This window comes from Talpa occidentalis, unplaced genomic scaffold (genome assembly GCF_014898055.3).
Source record: "Talpa occidentalis isolate TD23 unplaced genomic scaffold, MPIMG_talOcc4v2.1 talOcc4.6, whole genome shotgun sequence".
NCBI classification, from domain to species: Eukaryota; Metazoa; Chordata; class Mammalia; order Eulipotyphla; family Talpidae; genus Talpa; species Talpa occidentalis.
In genome coordinates this window covers 40,299,954-40,320,232 of record NW_023604972.1, presented here as the reverse complement: position 1 = coordinate 40,320,232, position 20,279 = coordinate 40,299,954, and the positions used below count along the sequence as shown (strand labels likewise).

Genomic DNA, 20,279 nt, shown 5'->3' with positions numbered 1-20,279 from the left:
TTTTTTTTAATTTTTTACATCATTGTTCATTTTTAAATATTTGCTTCCCCCCACCCCCTCAGGTGTAGTCCCCATAGAGTTTCCTTCACCAGTGCACCCATGCACCATCACCTCAGTCCCCTGTGCTCCTCCCACCCTCCCTCTGATGCCTCTCCTTCCTCCCCTGCAGTGTGTCTCTGATTTATAATTGTCTGTTTTTGCTTCGTTGTGTTTTGTACTGCTATTTTTTTATACCGATGTCTTATTTGGTTCCCCTATATTCCTGCTATAAGTAAAACCATCTGATATTTTTCTTTTTCCTTCTGGTTTATTTCACTGAGCATAATTCCTTCTAATTCTATCCTTAAACTCTTTACCCTTCTCTTATCCTCTATCACCTTAGGTGGACAGTGTTTTGAGATGGTAAAGCTGCACAGTGAAAGAATCTCAAAATTTGATTCACTATTTGAAAGAGAGATCTTTAACAAAGCCATTCAATCCCCACTGAGCTGTAGTGTAGTTGAGAGATAATTATTTATTAAGGTGCTGAAATTTTGAGGTTCTGTTATAGCCATCTACTAGTAGTTGGGGAGGGGGGGCACTTTACATAAATGTTGAGGTAATAGGAAGCTCTGTTACTTGGGTAAAGATTAGGCATTTATTCTGATAGTGGAAATCATGCTGCTCTTGAGAAACAGGAAGTGACATGAGCTGACTTATGGTTGAAAGAAGTAATGAACAGTCAAAGGGTGTGTGCAAAGGTAAAGATTAGGAGGCTGTTGAGTAAGCAAGTAAGAAATAATAATGGCTTTGCCCACATAGCAACAGTGGAAATGGTGAGAATTTGCTAGATTATGCATGTATTACAAAGGCAGAGCAGATAGCATATACTGACAGTTTAAATGTGGTTTATAAATGAAAGGGATGGGTCAAAGATGATTTCAAGTTTTGTGTGGTAATTTTTTTAAATTTTTTTTATTTATTTATACAAGAGCTGGGATACAGGCCAGAGGCATGGGAGGGCGAGAAGATTCATCAGAAAAGACAGAGTGAGGATCAGAATAGGCAGATGGATTGAAAGCACTGCTGAGGGGAGCAGCGGGCGAGACAGGAGAGGTCTGCCTCACCATGTGGATTTCTCCCCAGCCGGCTGGGATAGAACCTGCGCTGCAGAGGCTGTGGACAGCTTCACAGCGCTGTGCTCAACCCGCTGTGCCACCGGGGAGGCCCTGTGGTAATTTCTTGAGATGAAGAAAACATAAGAATCAGTTTTCTGTGCTTTGTAACATGAAAGTTGGGCAGTTTTTTTTAAGTTCTTGTTTTCAGATGGCTCATGAAGAGGTCAAATTGAGTATTTCTTAAATTCTGTAATTAAGGTTATCTCATAATCAGTGATAAAAAATACACTGTAATTGATACAAATTCTTTCCAATTATTAAAATTAATTTAAAATTCATATTATAATAAAGAATTAGAAACTTTAAAAACAAATTCTGAAAAGATTTTATACATTAAATATTTGTTTCGAATACATTTTGAAAGATAGTGTTTGTTGATGAGTATATAATTATGCTGCTACATATTGCACTTTAGGTATTATAATTTCCTTTAATATAAAAAAGTTAAATTTCCTTCTCCTTATAAGGTTTTTTAAGTAAAAAAAATTCATCATTTCTTATTTGAATCTGAACATCTTAGCCAGATGGAGTGGGGTATTATACTCAGCAACTGCAACCTGGGTGGTAAATTCTCATTCTTAGAGGAGGTTTCCAAGAGAATTCTTAATTTAGTATAGAATTTATTCCAATTTTATTGGCTTTTATTGTCAAAACTTTTTTTAAAAAAGACTTTATTTATGTATACAAGAACTGGAGTGTAGACTAGAGGTGGGGGGGTTTCACCAGAGACAGCATGGGGAACAGAACAGGCAGATCCACTGAAATACATTGCTGAGGGGAGCAGCGGGTGAGACAGGAGAGGTCTGCTGTGCCATGTGGGTCAGCTCCCTGGCTGGGGATGGAACTCGGACCCCAGTGGATGGCAATAGCTTGATAGTGCTGAGACTTTGTGTTAATTTTTTTTGCAATAAGCAGAAGAAACTAATATAGTGACCACAGTTAACCTCATATTAGTTTGTCATTTTCTAAATTCTAATAAAGTTTTAACTTCATTTGTTTGTTATGCTTTCTTACCCTGCCTCTAAAACTTTTCTAGCTATGTAATTGGCAAATCACTTAACGTTTCTGTTACTCAGATTTCTAATATTTATTATGAGGGTAATAATACTGTTTATTCAGATGGTTATAAGGATTTAAGTTAATAGTTATTATGAGCTTAGAACAGTAACAAGCAGTACTATATAAGTTAATATTAAATGTTTAAAAATAAGATGAAACATTTTGGGAGCAGGGGAGTACAGAGACACAGAATGATGGTTACCTCCCCTTCTTTTAAGAGATTTGGAAACAAAAGTTTAAAAAAATTCTATTTGTGTTGTGTCAGTGTTCATTAAAAAGTAATCAAATATTACTATCATATATTTAAAGATCTAACAATTATTTGTAAACTTAGGAAGTGGCTTTTTAGATTTTTGAAATGGAAAAAGCACAAACATCATTTCTGTATAAATATAAATAAAAACAAATGTAAATACAATGAAAAAATATTATAAATCAACAAATATGGTGAGATTAACTTTTTTTTAATAAAACAGAGTGGAAGTCTTTAGAAAATTGTTGTAGAGATCACTGGTTTCTGCAGTAGTAACTGAAAAAGAAAAATTACATTAGTTTCTTATAACAGTTACATAATTACTTGCACATACAAACCATACTACAATTAAATTATATATTTATGAGACTCAAGCTTGTTTTCTTCTATATTTTTATAGATATTATACACTCTTGAACAATTCATTGAAAAATTGTGATGCTAACTAAATGTGATTTATTTGCATACAGGTATATATTATACAGGATATTTTTTGTGCAGGTATTAGGTTCAGAGCAACTTGTCTCTTGATACTGAATAATTAATTTGAAATAGAGTTCCTTCTCTATCTCTAGACTTTTCTAGAAAGTTAGCTTTCTCTCCTTTCCCTGTTGTAAATTAAGTAATTAATATAGTAAGAAATAAAATACAAATGCTTACTAAAAATAATTATTTATCTTGAACTTCAATTCTCTAACCAATATCCTTTTATCCTATTTTAATAGCAAAATAAATGAAAACCAGAAAACTATAGCAATAATAAGGGTTTAACTAAAAATTGAAGACTTCAGTTTCCTTGGCAATAGGTGCTATTAACAGGCATTGCCAACTGCAGTCTTGTTTGGCTTTCATTTTTACTTTAGCTGCTAATATCACCTTAGTAGGAATTCTTAGTAGGAAAACTTTGGGAATGGATGAAAGAATGAGAACATGGATGAGGGTAACCATATGCTTTGCTTAGATGACTAGATGGAAAATGAACTTTTTGACCAGTACCCTTCATCGTAGGACAGTGTGTATTGAGAAACTGGTGGCAAAACTGTGTGGGAGAAGGTGGGGATTTAGAAAATTCCAATCTACATTGTTTGTTTTCTGAAGCAATGATTCTCAGTGTGGAGTAAGGATAGTGGCTGAATGAATAATATACAGAAAGATCTGTGAGAGCTTAAATAATAGTTCCTTCACATCCATAATTCCACCTTTTTCCCTCATATGGAAGTTTCTTCCCTATATTGACCATTTTTATTTTAGAATATTCAAGTCATGATCAATTTGAATCAATTTAAGGAAAAAATGTCCAAAAATTGCTGCATTCTTTACATAACAATTTCAAAGATTCAGGGACACAGACGACTAGTAACTCTTCATATCATGCTTTCTCACTTTTATGTAGTAAAAATACATTCAAAGATAGTTTCAGATGATGAAGTTTAGTCTATTTAGTGTGTATTTTCAAACCTCACTATTACATATATATGACTTACAGAAACAAATGCATGGTAATCTCTTCCTTAGAGAGTTTCATTTGTTTACCTAAAAAAAAAAAAGATATTTCATTGATGACAGTCACATATTTCTTTTCATTGTATTATGTCTATTTTTACTGAATAACCTTGGTCTCTAAGTAGCTCTGTCCTAGTGACCTCTGCATAGCTCATATGTAGAATACTCTATATTGCCACAAGATTTTGCTTTTGGTCAAATAACTCCTCTCAGTGAAAGTCCTTAAAAATGCTTTGGCTACTGGATGAACTGCAAGGTAATTAGCAGTGTTTTCAAAACAGCTTCTTATCAACTCCATTTATTTTCTCCATACTTTCTAACATTTCTCTTCTACCCTCATTTAGCCATGAACTTCAGGTAATATATTAATGAATGGAAAGTACTTTTTCTCAAAGACCTACTGAATAAACATGCAAATATGTGGAGTATTGTAGAATAAGCCTAGCTCACTACACTTCTCTGGAACAGTTCCAAACCATCATTTAACTTGATCCCGAGCCCCATCAGAAGCACAGCAATTGGAGAAAGCATATAATCTGGGGTAACAACTATTAGGCATATCAGATTAGTTACAGTCTACAGCAGGAAGTATTGACTCATGAGTTTAAACAACCATTTCTTTTAGTCCATGCCTGGTAGACTGGTGTTCCACTTTCCTTTTTATAAAGTATCCCAGTTGCTTTATCTTCTACTACATCTTCTAAAACTCAGGGATTAAATACTTCTTAAATATGTTTTGTTTTCAAAATGTTTACAGAATGCTGAATTCTAACCACTAGACAACTGACAATATAATCTGATGAAAAAATAATTTGACAGAAAATTATGATACTAAGAAGCCAAAGTAATAAAAACTAAAAAGTTTAGAGAACTGTAGACAAGATGAGTAACACAAACTGGATTTACCCACTTGCCTGAAATAAATTTTTAAAATGTACAAAAAATATGGGAGGCAACAACTCTCAAGATCTGAACATTAGGCTATGAAGGGCAGAGAGCCCTACGAGACAAGCAGCAAAGGAGATGAACTCTATGGTTGTCCTAGCATACTGCCTGCAGAGTTTCTACACTTTTGTGAAGGGAGTTGCAACTGGGAGTCCAAGAAGATAAAGGTGGCTGAAATTCACAGAGCAGAGCACCTGAGAATAGAGAGAAATAGAGACTAGAACAGATACAAAGATCTAAAATGGCTACTCTCCCATTTTCAACTAAGTGTAGATTTAGGCAACCTACTTCGTCAAAAGGAGTAGAAATTTGAGGTTCTCTGGCAGCAGGTTTGGCTGCATCAGACCCCTCTTTAGCAGGTGTGGCTGTAGTGGGCTCCAATTCACCAGGATCAGCTGCAGCCTCCTGAATAAATTTGTCTTCAGGGTGTTTAACTGTTGTAAATTTGACATCAAGAGGAACACCTCCGTGAGAATCTACTGGGGCAGACACACTAGATGTGTCATAAAGTCCTGCAGGTATATTTGAGAAAGGTACAACGGCGGAGGCCCCAGGAAGAGTAGGACGAGGGGCTGACCAAGTAGGTATGGGAATATTAGGAATGTTGTAAAAACTGGCTCCAGGATTATTGAGAATCCAGGAGTTTGGGGGTGCCCCTGTGTCAGAGTTAGGATTCTCAGGGTAATTATGGTGACTTTTCTCTGGAGAGGAGAAATCATTGTTGCGTATGGGATAAGGAATATTCAGAGAAGGGTTCAGTGGCTGTCGCTGGTCTTTGTAACCCTAAAGGGGAAGAAAAGAAGTCAGATAAAGTTGATTATGTCCATCCTATCTTTATATTACTCATGTTATGACTGCAATGATATGTGATGAGTGAAATTATATTTTTTATGAATTTCAATTTAGTCTTTCTTAAGGCTAAATTAGTACTTCCATAATTTTTGAAATTTCTAAGGAAACTGAATAAAACCAGACTTGAGGGGGGAATATTTTCAGTTCAGGAGAATCAGAGTGTTATAAATGACAGAATACTCTGGCCTGAGACAGGACACAAATACAGAAGGAAATAATGTGCACCATATAGGATTGATACTTCACACCTCCTTCTCTGCACCTGCTGCACAGCCCAATGCCCTTTGTGGCTTCCTGGTCTCAAAGTGTCCACAGAGGCATTCACTTAAGTGAATTTTAGGTGTCCCTCTGAACTCTTCACTACCCTCCATCCAATCTTCCACTCCTTTAAGACCATGCATCTTAAATTGTTATTAAGAAGGAATAAAGATAATTGTGGAAGATTACTTGTATTTTTAATTTTAATTGATATAATTGCCTAATGTTACTAATTATTGGAAAATACTGCATTTAATATCAATAATAATTTTCTATGATATAAAGCTTTATTCACATAATAAAATTTCATTTAATGAGCAGGCAATGAACCAGGGCAGGATATCAGTATGAATTAAAGTTTACTGGATTATATAAATGTACTTACATATGAATTTTTAAATGAGCCCATCATAGCAAGAAAAGAATATATTTTTAAATTACTTCCTCAGTTTTTCAAGGAAAAACATAATGATGCTCAATTATTTCACATTACTTAAAAAATCAGTAATATAAAACACATTCAGTATTTTAAAGTCTAGACAAATATGCATATACTATACCTCGTCAGTGGATGAGAAAAATTTCTAAAACAAAGAAAAACAAAAAATCCAAGTTTTAAATTTTATACCATGGAAACATCTTTCAAAACCTAAACAAAATAAATATTAAAGGACTTTTGACAGGAACCATGAATTAGGTAGTTTGTGCTATGAGTGACAAGGAGGAATATCACGCTAATTGAAATTCTTTACATCGGCAACAGAGGGTGCTTGTATTCCCTTTAATCTTCTGTATATTTTGAACTTTTCCTTGATGGATATTCAAGAAGTTACTTTTAAAATTATGAAATGGGTGCCTATTATGTTCAATTTATACACCAGATATCAGAATAAGAGTTTTAGGAAAGAACAGACATAGCTTCTTTGCTGCTGTCTGCGTTGCTACATCACCCAGTTTCAAACTTCCTTATTAAAATTTAGCATTGGATAGTATAATTATTTCCAATTTTAGAATGGTTTCCTGAATTGCTGAGTTAAAATGTTTACTTGTGTATCATATTGCCAAAGAACCCTTAGGAATAATGCATGATATACCACTGATACATGTTCCAGAGTTTTCAGAGACAGCTGCCCATGATTTATACCATGATCATAGAGTCCTAGATGCTTATGATTAAAATCTTAACTCTTATATGAAATACAAAATACCTCTAAATCATAGAAAGTGTGGTAACTCAGTGTTATCTCAATAAAAAATACAATTTAAAAACATAACAAAGGGTAGGTGAAAACCAAACCAATAATAATTTCTCAACCTCTGACTGTAAAACTGAGACAACCAGAGGGAGAGGGTAGCAAGGTGGACGTGGGGGAGGGAAGGAGCCCAAGGGAATTTGGTGGAGGATAGTGGGGCTCTGGTGGTGGTCTGGCTGTGAAAATATACATATGTAGAGGTTTAAATCTAAAAGCCCAAAGCAGATACTGCAAACCCCCAAAGCAGAAAGCTGCAAACCTACTCTGCCTCAATAAACATAATTTGGAAAAAAATAGTAGTTTATACTATTTTCATTTTTAAATTATTTTCAAGGTTTTTCTACTCTTCTACCATATGTGTAATAGTATTTGGTAAAAAGTGTATACAACCAAACCTTATCGCGTGGCATTTCATTGCTAGATAGTCATGTTCATATACTGCACATTTGTGGAGAGGTACAAGTGTAATTTTCTTTGACAGTTTCACCAAAATTTGAGGGCAAATGACAAAGAAATCAGGAAAATCTAGTATCAGTCAATCAATGACTGTTTTGTTTTCCTCAATAGGTATAATTTATGGGTACTTTCCCTACAGAAATCTGTCTCCTTGGGACATATTCCTTTTGTAGTAGTTCCCAAACAATGCTTTCTTCTTCTTTAATTTGTAATACAGACAAGATCTCTCTGGATTCATCCCTGTTCAAGTAAATTTGGAACATTGTCATAAAATTTTATAGCAGCAAGAGCAGGAAACATGAGTGTAGTAAAAATTTTGTCACACTACAAAGGAAGTACATTAATTAAATGCTCTGCTCACTGAAAGGAACTAAAGGCTTTATGGTAAATATCTTTAACACATATTTATAATCCATAAATATTTTCTATCACATAAAAAGAGGTTAATAATACTAATATATTAATTAGTCACAAATTTACCATGTAAACAAAACCAGAAAATCTTTAAATGTAAAATACTCTTTAAGGTAAAAGCAAGTACATTTACATATAAATTAAAAAAAGGTTTTACCTCATCAATGACATGGAACCGCTTCTAAAAAAGGAAAAATATTTCAATGTGGTTATTTATTTGAAAACATATGTACCTATATTTATAAATTATAAAGAATTTGTACAGCCTTATCATTAGTATAGTTAATTTCTTTTTGAAATGAGTCACTGATAAATATAAATTACATGTTGTTTATTATGATCAGCCTTATGTTTTTGACCTAGAGAATCACTTCAGGAAGTTTTACTTGCTGGATTTTGATCTGTAATTTTCCATATGTACATAAATCTTTACCATCTGAGAGATTATTTAGCTCTTATTAATATATCTTGTTTTTCAATGTGTGTCACCTCCCTGGTTTACATTCTTTCTTTGGTTTCTTACTCTGTGAATATTTTGTCGTCACCTCTTCCTTTTTGGCAGTTTCAGAAGGATCATGTATCCACCCATTCTCCAATTAAGCTTCAATATAGTTTATAAATTTACAAAGATAATTAGAAGGTATAATATCTTGAAATTTCCACTAGATGATAATTAGCAGTAATTTTTAAAAATATCAAGTAACATTAGAGTTCCTACTCTATCCTAGGTACTCTATTAGGTAGTTTACACAATCACTTTATTTAATCTTTAATACTATTCTATGTGGTAGGTGTCATAATTGTTTTCTTTTTATGAATGAGGATATTTAGCATACTCATTGACTAAGATTAAGAATTTTCCAACAGCTATTTCTTAGAGACTCATCTATTTACACTACATTGAAGATCATTAAGTCATTTATTTTACCATATCAAGTATTCCTTGTGAGTCCATATAAATATCTCTAGCAATTGACTTTACCGCTAGAGGGAGCCAATCGAGCTTTCTAGAATTGGAAGACATAAACTGTTGAAAGATTATTTACATGATTCTGGCTCCCTATAATTTAAACTCCCTCCAGAATTTCTTAACTAATTTTTCTCCCTTGCTGTTTATCCATTTTCAGACAGCACAACTTTATTAAATATTCTGATTTTTGAAATTCGTCTTGCAACAATGAATCTTAGCTCAGCATTATTAATACCTTATAACGTTAACACAAATCCCTGTCTATATTATTTGAGGCTATACTGTAACAACAATTGAAAAAAATATATTTACTCACCCTCTTTGCAAAAGCGACACATAGGATGCAGACCCAAATCAGAAGCTTCATTTTGATTGACCCTGTGAACATTAGTATGGTTAATTGGTTGTTTCAAAAAATATACAAGTTATTGCTTTTCTTTTAGAGAGGTACTAAAGAATGTACAACTTTTTTAGTGTGACTGGGAGGACCTTTAACAGAAAATTTGGTCCTGCTATTTAACTACTGTCAGTATGAATTAATAGGAATGACACTAATGCCAAAGTTATCGTTTTTGGGGGGCAGATATTCTTCAATAATTAATTAGTTTCCAACTAAATTTCTTTCAGTGGAAATCAACTCATTTATTTACCTAGGGATAAGTTTTGCAATTAATTTGTCTTGGAGGGCCTACCAGGAAATAGTATTGCTTAAAAGTAACCACTCTATGGGAGTTTTATTGAGATTTTTCTTTTTATGGATTCAGTGGGAGATTGGTATCAAAACTACTTGGAAAAGTTTTGAGTCCTAAAGGTCTTGCCACCAAGTGCTATGGCATAAATATTTAGACCCTTGATTTAACAATCCTTTTTTTCCTTAAAATTAATCCTTAATTCATTGAGAAGAGTTCTATTTTTATTTACCACTTTACAGATGAGTGTGCTACAGCACAGAAAGTAAATAATTTAAAAAAGGTCACATAATCAGTAAGATGCAAAATTGGACTTTTAACTGAAGTGTTTTGGTTCCACAGTTCATGGTCTTTTTATTTTTTTCCTCCGATACTTGACATTAAGAATTCCTTGAATCCTTTCCAACAAAAAATGTTTTTGAACTTCTGGGTTCTAGCTTTGGAAGGTGCAGCACACTCTGAATAATAGGCAGCTTAAAAGTACTTCACACAAATGATCACCTGTAGCCAGCTGCCTTTCTCCTTTGTTACTATTTCATTCCTGCTATGTGATTTCTGTACTGCCCTTATTTGCATAAAGGAAAAGCTGATCTCAGCATGAGCCTTAGGGCTGGCAGACCACAGAAAGCATTTCTGATGCTATGTACTTCTTGAGAGGCAGGAGGTGCTAATCCAATTATTGGAATTAGAAATGCAGCCCATCACATACCTGGCCAAACAACTAGACCACACCAGAAGGGATGGCCTCCATGTTTGCCAGCTCTAGCTGCAACTGCTAACATGCATGAAGCAGATAAATTAACTTAGGTCCGCCCATCACTGTGTATGTGCCACACCAGGTTTTGACATTGTTAGAACAGACTGCCGGGCACAAGGGGAAGTGTAAAGAAGCTTTACCAGCTAACCCTAATGTGCAAGTATGTGTCACTAGCTCTTTAAATTCAGCTATTTTTCTCCCCATCAATGCAGAGATTTAGGATGAAATCTTAACCCATAACTGTCTAGAAACTATTGAAACAGTATGTGCTAGCCAACTAGATCTGTCTGTCCATGCTCTGCTAGATCCAGAGTGGTTGCTGTTCATGGATGGGAACAGTTTTATGAAACAGGGCCACGAATATGAGAATATGCAGTAGTGATGATTCAGGACACCTTAGAAGCCAAGGTCCTCCCAGTAGAGATGTTAGAAAAAAAAGGCCAAAGAGCCCTGACCTGAGTCCTCAAGCTCTCTGAAGGTAAAAAAGGCAAATAATACAAACACACAGAGTATTTCTTTGTGGTTTTACATGAGCATGGTGCTCTATGGGAAGAAAGGGATTTCTTTATAGCCAGCAAGAAGGATATTAAACACCCACTAGAGATCTCGGTCTTGCTGAAAACAGCAGCTTTACGGTAAGCCCTAGTGGTGATGCATTTTTTCAGCACCACAGGGATGGGTCTGAAATTGTCAGAGGGAGTTGAGCAGCTGACTGTGCAGCTAGGACGGCTGCTTTTTCTGGTCTTCAGGGCCACTTAACCTTCTCAAAATTGTTCTCAAATATACTGAATGGGATCAGAAAAGACTCTGTAAATAGAGATTTAAAGACTTCAACCTCAGTTTCACTTGGAGAATGAACTCACATGGAACGATACTCTTCCTAGAATCCTTAGTTGACCCAGTGTTGAAACATCTACAGGGGGAATCTATGGGAGAGATGCCTTGCTAGAGTCCATTCCCTCATATTTAAAGGTGACCCAATGGATCACCCAAGGTTGCCATATATGCACCAAGAATAACTGTAAGACTGACACACTTTAGAGTCACTGGGTTCAAGATTAGTGCATAAGTCCTTTTGAAGTCTAGAAAGTGGATTTTACCCAGATACAGAAAATCACTGGTAATTTAAGTATCTTTTGGTTTTTGTGATACCTTTTAGGATGTGTGGAAACATATCCTACCAGGAAAGAAAGAGCTTCGGTGTAGTGCTGAAGTGACAATTCAGATGTATGGCAGATGGGATTTATACAACACCCTATATTACTTACCTCCCCAAACCAGGAGACAAAATAAATGTGCCATACATATATAGGAACCTTTTTAAAGTTTGTCTAACTGTGACCCAGTAGAGAGTCTTTTAAAAATGGCAACATCTTGGCACTTGGGAACCAGCACCATGGTGTCTGGTTACAAGTTTGACCCATTCATCCTCAGTAGTTTAGGGGCCAAGTGCCTCTAGATTCTGGACTCTGGGGTCAGTTATCTGCACCTTGATGCAATGGATGGGGCACTTTGTTTCCAACATCACCTTTGGTTATCCTGTGATAGAAAACCTCCAGAAGCAGCTAGTCTAGGATGCTTTCTTTGATATGCACTTTATGGCGTCCAGACCAATGGCTATAGCAGGTGACAGTCAATATACATTTACCTCCAGACCACTGAGATCCAGGGGCTTTGACTAAAGACGTCTGGGAGAATGGAATGAAGGTTGGCCTTGTCATCAAACCAGGAACTACAGCTGAGTATTTTTGGTGCTGTGGGCTAATCAGATAGAGATGGTCTTGGTTCTAGCAATGGAATATGGGTCTGGAGAACAGAAATTCATGGAAGATAAGATGTCAAAGATTAATTTGAGGACTCAGTTTATATCTTTGGATGTAGGGGTGGATGGTGGAGTATGTCCCTGGCACTATCTGTGGATGTGCAGAGACAAGAGCTAACATGATTGTGTCTGGCAGTGAAACTATAAGGAATCAAGACCTCAGATCTGTGATCAGCCTGATTATGTGTGCTCAGAAGCTGCTCAGAAAGTCACTCAGAAAGTCCTCTTGATTGATGAAACCATGAGGAATCCAGTGTTGTTCCTCATGAAACCTTTCAACTGGAAAAAAGAATATTACTACCAAATCATAATCACAATTGAGGCAGTGCTGCTTTTCTGAGTAGTTATTCATTCCAGTGACTAAAATATATTCTGCACAATGTTCCAAGAGGTTAGAAACTGATGTGTATAACTAAATTTTAGTGGTGGAATTGAAAGATTGGTGTGATAAAATGTAATTTTTACCAGGATACTTGATTTTTATAAAGAGTAAAAATATGGCATCAGCTCTCCTGCCTGCCTATGGCTATACAGGTGCATCTCTTTTTCTTTCTCCCTTTCCTAATAAACCTCTCCTTTTAAAATGTGAAAAAGAGTGAAAATATGGCTATATTAAGATTATATGCAGAAATGTTTTTTTTCATGGCTACTGGAGGCATATTAGCTACTATAAAAAATGTTTATTTTTTTGCACTTCTAAGAATTTTCTATTGGTTCTTGACTTTGTTCCAAAATGAAAGAATCCTTACATTTTCCCTGCTTCATGTCAGTTTTGATTGTATAATTATGTGGCAATGTAAATGGGAAGGGACTTTTCAAAAAGGAACATCTTGATAAGAAAAAAAGCATACCTGTTTCTAGAATAGAAAGTAATAGCTTCAGATGCTGTCTTGATCTGGCAATATGATTCACTATCTTTTCTCCATGGGTTTTTATGAGAAGTCCTTAATTTAATGTTACCTATTTTGTTATGAAGTAAATTAGCATTATTATCCAAAAAATATGTGAAGTTATTTAGGAGATAATTGGCTATACCTGTCTAGATTCAGGGGGTGGCAATTTAGAGTTAATTCTAGAGATTAAAAGGTGATTTTTATCTACTGGTTTTTTGTGACAACTAAAATAATTAAAGAAGATAAGATCACATAGGAAAAATATATACAGTTAGAAAAGATGTGGTTGAGGTTAGAGACCTAGAAAAGAATGCTTGGGTAGGTGAAAAAAGAGGAAAAAAGTGCAAAATACCTAAAAATAATTTTAAAAAGAGAATTATAAGAGTTACCAGGAAGTAAATCTGAAGCTGCCCCTGGGGACAGCTTATTCTTTGTCTGTATATTTTACTCATCATCAAGATCGAAATTAGTAGTTATTAATAATAAAATAATATTATTAGTTGTAAATTTAATTGAAACAGCCTGCACAAAACCACCCAGTCAATTTTAGACATTATAATGATCATTACCACTTTTGCCATAAGAAACATCCTTAAGAGGGATACACTTTACAAAGGAAATTTTCAAAAGAAACAAAAAAACTATTTTAAGTTAGAGGAAGTTCACTATATCTTTTGAGACTGGAAGGAGAGAAAGTTATGTTTAGGTTTAGATCCAGTTAATGAAGTGTCTTCATGGGAAATGGATGATTTCAGTTGGATGGACTCAATATTGTCTATAAAGTAGAAAGGGAAATTGTTTTCTAATGAGGTTAGTTGGAAGCTTCAGGAGAATTGAGACACTCTAATGTCAACAAGAACGCGTTTGATAAACAGTCTTTAGTTACCACCAACTTAGAAAACAAACTTACTTTTCGAGTCACTGCTTGTATGAAGTGGCAGCGAAGATCAAACCCTAGTTCATGGTTGGGTGTTTTCCAGGTAGCACTAAGTGCAGGGAAGAAGTGTCACTTGGACTGTCAAGATAATATAAATAATCAAGGATGAAGTCTGGACTGTGTTAAGAAAGAAAGTAAGGCTAGGGAATACAGAGAATGGAATATAGTCAGAGTGTTAAGGCATGGAATGTTCTACAATGACAAAGAAAGATTCTCTTAGTTTTTACATGTTCTGGCCATTTAAAAACATATGTCATATATTACCTCCTTTTGAAAAACCTTCCAGTGTTCAGCCTGAATAAGAAATGAAAGTGAGGCTGTCAGGGATAGTGTAGAATGAAATATAATAGAAGTGTTAAAGGATTGGAGTATTTTATGAAGTAAAAAAATCTCCAATTTTCAAATCTTTGACCAAAGACATATCAAATAATGTCACTCCCCCTGTGAAAACCCCTTCAATGTCTTCCCTCACAATCAAATGCTTAGCACAAATTTCTAAGCACAATAATCTTCATTTGTACCCCTTCCTCTCTGATCTCTTTTCCTTTAACTTTCCTGGTTCATCTCTCCCTTCTGGGCATATTCACTCCTTTGGTGTTTTCCCTTAAAAGGCAGTTAATTATGTACCCACTTGTGTGCTTATGCTGTTTCTTCCTTTTTGATACTGTTAATGAATCGAGGGGGTGGTTGGAAGTTTTATGAACTCATATTTGTCTTCCTACTTTAGTGTGACAATTTTAAGTGAGACAAAGATTGAGGGATCTGGTGAAGATTTGCGGTTAATTTTGTTACAAATTATGAACATGGATAAATCAGATGATGCAATGATGGCTGAATAGTTAGAATTCAGCTGTGATTAAGGAATGTAATTTCTAGTGTTCAAAGTTACCCTTGAATCCCTGATTTCATAGTAATGAGAAATAAAAATTGAAGTGCCTAGAAAAACTGCACAGTTATTTTTGTTACCAGCCTCATTTAAAGTTAATTGTTAAAGGAATGTTTACATTACGATCAGTAGCTTACTGGACCAGAAAGAAAAGATGATTACACATTAAAGAATGCATTTGAAATTTTATTTTTGGGAGAAAAGAAATGTGTTTATATAATTCAGAAAGAGTGTTGAAAATAAATAATCATAAGCCCAGTTTGTTTGAAACCACAATACAGACCCAGCATATTCAATATGAACTAACAGGAAGAGTATAAACAATTCAAGAAACATTCTGCAGTCTTCTTTCAGTTAAATAATTCTGCCTTTTTAGATCAGTCCAAACAAACTGGTAGTAGTAATATGGTAGATGAGAAAATGTAGAAGATATTCCAGTCAAACCTAAAAATTAGAAGACAATATTATATTATCTTTCTGACATATTCCAAAATTATAAGTTTATATAATAAACACATACACTAATCCATCCTAGTTGGGCAGAATGTTATTGTTTATAACTATTATTAGTGAATATTTTTTAGTGTCCAACTTGATACCTAAGCACATGCAATGTTTTAGTAACTGTTGAGCAAATTAATTAATAAATGTGTGAAAGTTAATGGCTGTGTTCTTCTACCAATATTCAAAAGTAATATTCACATTATTCATTCAGTGATTATTTACATTTTCAGGCAATTATGAAGTAACTTTTATGTGTTCATTTCTTATATTTCAAAATTTTTCATTTCATTGAAATCTATATTTTAGCGAAGGAATTTTATTATACAAAATGACTGTGGGGGTGATATTTTAATAAATAAGTTTAAATTTATTAAAATTTTCAAAATTTATTATATATCTTATGGTTTCTTTTTCTTTTATAATTGTTCTGTTTATTCAATCCCTTTTGCTGTATATATTTTCTCTACCATTGCTTTGTTTATTCTGTTTATCTAAAACATTTTTATTATCTAAAGGTCTTAACTTGATGTGCCACTTGATCTTTTTGTACTTCTGTATCCTTCTCATGCCTCCAGCTTAGTTTTTAGCACATTGTATTCCCATTTCTGTATACTTGTTTAGGACAGAGTTCAATGTGGGTAAATTCAGTATATTATTTCTGTCTCAGGCCTTTACATTATGGGATACATGATAAGCTTTTTAAAATTATAGAATGAATATATAAAAAATGGCAGTTAATGGAAAATTGTAATTTATAAAATACAATTGTATTTTTATTATTTTTCGAACATAAGATTATTTTACCAAGTTATCTGATCCTTCCCACTAGTAAAAGGGCCAACATGACTTGACAAAGCTAATTAAGTTTGTGACAGTGTACCTCAAGGTAAAATATTCTCTCAAAAAATCCCCTTGCTGGACTTAGGGTGCAATTTAGTATTCATAGTGAGTGTTTGAGCCCCTTAGCTGGGAACCTGTGTTATATTCTTAGTTTTTTCATTTTTGCAAGTGATCATGAATAATTTATTTAAATTCTCGGGCTCTCTAACTTCCATATCTTAAATTGGCTATCATATTAATTATCTCATTATTCTGTTATTATACCATATTAACTATCTCATTATTCTGTTATTTAGTGAATATAAAGGGTTTAGAAAGGTGAATAGCACTTTTGTAAGGCGTCAGGTAATTATTGTTATTACTGTTTGTACTCATCTCACTGAAACCTACTTGTTCCTGTTGCAGGATATATAAGTGGAGCAAGAATATATATTGAGTGAGCAGAATTCCAATATAGGAAATAATCTATGTATTGCAAGGACAATATAAGAAAAATAAAAGGTGACTACAAAGAAAAGCAACATTGCTGTGCATTATTTTCCTTTGATTTCTATCACTTTGAAGCTATGATAAAAATGTCAATGACAGATAACAGATGGTGTCACTTACATGTGGAATATAGAAACAAAAAATAAAGGGTCTCAAACGAAGAGTTAGTTAGAAAACTAATTCTTGAAACCTACCACTGGAATGGGCCAACCAGAAGGGAAGGGAACGAGGAAGGGAGGTATGAGAACAAAGAAGGGGGGACACAAGGGTCTATGGTGGTGAACTATGGGTTCTTTGGTGATGGGCACAACTATGGTAACAATGCCTAAAGGGACAAATTGTACTCTTCTATTATGGAGACAGCAGTGTAAACCAATAATAATTCAACTAATCATATTAGTTTAGGGCCTCCCTGGTGACGCAGGGGCTAAAGTCTCAGAGCTATCAAGCTATCGCCAGCTACTGCCAGCCACTGCTAGCCACTGCAGCATGAGTTCCATCCCCAGCAGGGGAGCTAACCCACATGGCATAGATCTGCTATGCCAAGACAAACATTCTTTTGTCTTGCCTGTTGCTCCCCTCAGCAGTGTATTTCAGTAGATCCGCCTGTTCTGCTCCCCACTGTGTCTCTGGTGAATCCTCTCACCCCACACACCTCTGGCCTACACCCCAGTTCTTGTATGCATAAGTAAATAAAAGAAATCTTAAAAAAAATATGATTAAAAAATAAATGAAAAAGTAGAAAAGTAGTAATTTTTTTTCTCCACAGAACATGCTACAATGAATTTGTTTAAAAATGACTTGTGTATGAAGCCCTCTGAAATCACATATCTTCCCCCAAACCAACATGCAGAGTGACTATCTCAATTCAACTCAGATGTGACAGGTAAGCATCTCTGTGAACAATATGCTCGTGACAATTTCCACCCAGAGCCATTGCTTCTGGCCAAATTGTATCAATAGCTATAGAAAAAATTGATTATAATTTATTTCTAAAATATGTATAAAGCATTCATGCATGCACAATTATACAAATAACTTATATTTATGAATCAAAAGGTTTAAACAAAATTTAAAATATTTCACAAACCAAAATGTGATTTAAAGTTGAAGTTACACTACTTAACAACATTAAGGTTTCACTCTTCACATAAAAATCCCACTTAAATTACTGCTTAAATTCTAGTTCTAAAGGTACTTACCAAATAAAGTCAAAGAAGGGAGGTCATGCAAGAATCTTAAAAGTAGTTCTTTGGAAGAGAAATGATATATTTTAACTCAGTGTTTGCAATAGCAAACAAAATGAATATTAACAATTGGAACATTCTTTAGGCCTCTTATATTTCAAACCGCAAATAGCTAAATTCTCATTTTCTCTAATAATGGGAAAGATATCTTTAAATGTTACATGTATGTCTAAAAAACTAAATCATATTTTTAAAATATCCTGAGAAATGAAGAATATTCCCCCACATCAAAAGCTTTTTTATGTCTGGACTTCTGATCCCTCATCCCATATTTATGTTAAATTTTCAGTTCTCTAGGTTCAGTTTCTTGCTCTCTCACTTATTCCTCATTAAAAAAACTTTTCTGAGACAGTATTTTAATGAAATTAAGGAGAAGTATTAAATAGAAAATTGACCTACAGATACTTTTGTGAAATGGAAGTGATATTCTCTATCCTGATCTATGTCTAAGAATGTCTATAGGAATTAACTTAATGTTATAAGGAAACACTTAAGAAATTTAAAACCATTGTAAATGAAATTAATCATTACAATTATTTGGTTTGTTGTAACTCTATTTGCACTGATTTAATTTCTAGCCAAACATTTTTATTTAATTCTATGTCAACTTATATTGGACAATTTGTTACAATATTTTTTCTACATTATTTCAGTCTATTTTTAACCACAAAAGACAGCTGTAATTTTTTAAATCAAAAATAAAAAGGGGGGCCCTCCCTAGTGGCACAAGGGTTAAGATGCAACCTATGAAGCAGTCCACAGCTACTGCAGCACGAGTTCGATTCCCAGCCAGCGGGGGCGCAACCTATACGGTGCAGCAGACCTCTCCTGACTCGCCCACTGCTCTCCTCAGCAGTGTACTTCGGTAGATCTGCCTGTTCTGTTCCCCACTCTGTCTCTGGTGAATCCTCTCACCCCGCACACCTCTGGCCTGTGCCCCAGATCTTGTATGCATAAATAGATGAATCTTTATAAATAAATAAATAAATAAATAAATAAATAAATAAATAAATAAATAAATAAATAAAGGGAATACTCACCATAGTAGGAACAAATTGGTAAGGATTTGGCTTAATGTGATTCCATGGGTTCACAGGGGCCTGATACTGGCTAACAGTCTTGAAATATGTAGGCAAGATGAACTTCTCATAATATTGCTTGATTTTATTCTGGAAAAAAATTACAGGTAATTATTACAATATCCTATGTGTTAATTCACACCTGGAAATGACCAAATCAACTAAAACTTTATTGGATAAATTCTAAACGATACCAAAGACATCTAACCAAAGGTAAGTTTACAATGATAGAATGAATTATAAAACTGAGAAAATTCTTTGGTTAATTTAGACCCCAAGGTCAAAAGCCTTAAGTAAAAGCAAAACAAAACAACCAAACAACAACAAAAATGGTATGCTAAGAATACAAAATCATTTCTAAATTGATAAAGTGTCTAAATTGATAAATTGATTGTAGTTTCTTTTCCACTTCTGATATGAAAAACTCTGGTTCTTAGTCATATAAAATGTGTAGTTTATTTTAATAGGATCTGTGCCACTGAGTCAATTGTTAATACCTGTTACCTTGTAGAATAATTGAAGAAATATAAAAAGAGCATATTGCATAATCATTCCCCTCCTCTGTGTTCTTATTTTGAACTACTATCTTCATGAATCTGTTCATATGATTTTAGGGATTAAAAGTGGAAATAAACACAGTTGCATTTACTTTCAGGGTAATTTTGTGCTTTTACAAAATGAAAAACCAATGGGTTTTGGGGATAACCAGGGGATTATTATTGGGTATATACATGGCAATGATATAATTGGTACAATGAAAGAATGTTTTTGTAAAGTTTTAACTAAGTACAAGGAAGACTTTTGTACAAATTAAAATTTATTTAACAGTTTCCTTGTCGAGAGGATTGCAGTTTAGTAGTAACCAATTAAAATCTGGTTGTGAGATATTAAGGGTATATATGAAAAAGTTACCAGAATTTCAAGGTTATTCTTTTGTTCTTCAGTCACTTCAGTTTTCTGTAAACAAAAGTAAACTTGGTAAATATAAAATAAAATATTATGGGATAATAATTAAT

The 20,279-nt window shown here is 34.1% G+C and overlaps 2 protein-coding genes and 1 pseudogene across 10 annotated transcripts in view; 2 read left to right on the top strand and 1 right to left on the bottom strand.

Annotated features, from left to right (window-relative positions):
* The window catches only part of CSN2 (casein beta), a 308,148-nt gene that overhangs the window by 264,956 nt on the left and 22,913 nt on the right, over positions 1-20,279 (top strand). For 7 of the 9 annotated variants that reach the window (XM_054687858.1, XM_054687859.1, XM_054687856.1 and 4 more), the window contains 2 exons: positions 16,854-16,949; positions 17,707-17,823. The gene's annotated coding sequence lies outside the window, so the exon portion shown is untranslated. The remainder of the gene's footprint in view (positions 1-16,853; positions 16,950-17,706; positions 17,824-20,279) is intronic. The other 2 variants (XM_054687860.1, XM_037529298.2) reach the window with 1 other exon arrangement.
* Positions 2,670-14,401, bottom strand: PRR27 (proline rich 27). The gene is made up of 7 exons (XM_037529736.1): positions 14,192-14,401; positions 9,437-9,498; positions 8,308-8,331; positions 6,588-6,611; positions 5,206-5,700; positions 3,954-4,002; positions 2,670-2,745 (listed from the first exon to the last, which is right to left on the bottom strand). Exons 2-6 carry the CDS (start codon positions 9,485-9,487, stop codon positions 3,991-3,993), a joined length of 606 nt encoding a protein of 201 aa, XP_037385633.1. The 5' UTR covers positions 9,488-9,498; positions 14,192-14,401; the 3' UTR covers positions 2,670-2,745; positions 3,954-3,990.
* On the top strand, positions 11,963-12,538 carry LOC119260317 (ribulose-phosphate 3-epimerase-like; annotated as a pseudogene).

What these genes read in the sequence shown, in the direction of transcription:
- PRR27 (XM_037529736.1), bottom strand. Translation starts at nt 9,487, where the DNA reads ATGAAGCTTCTGATTTGGGTCTGCATCCTATGTGTCGCTTTTGCAAAG. An exon ending in GTGTCGCTTTTGCAAAGAGG is followed by an intron (nt 8,332 to 9,436) that starts GTGAGTAAATAT and finishes TTCCTTTTTTAG; the next exon opens with AAGCGGTTCCATGTCATTGA. An exon ending in GGTTCCATGTCATTGATGAG is followed by an intron (nt 6,612 to 8,307) that starts GTAAAACCTTTT and finishes TCTTTGTTTTAG; the next exon opens with AAATTTTTCTCATCCACTGA.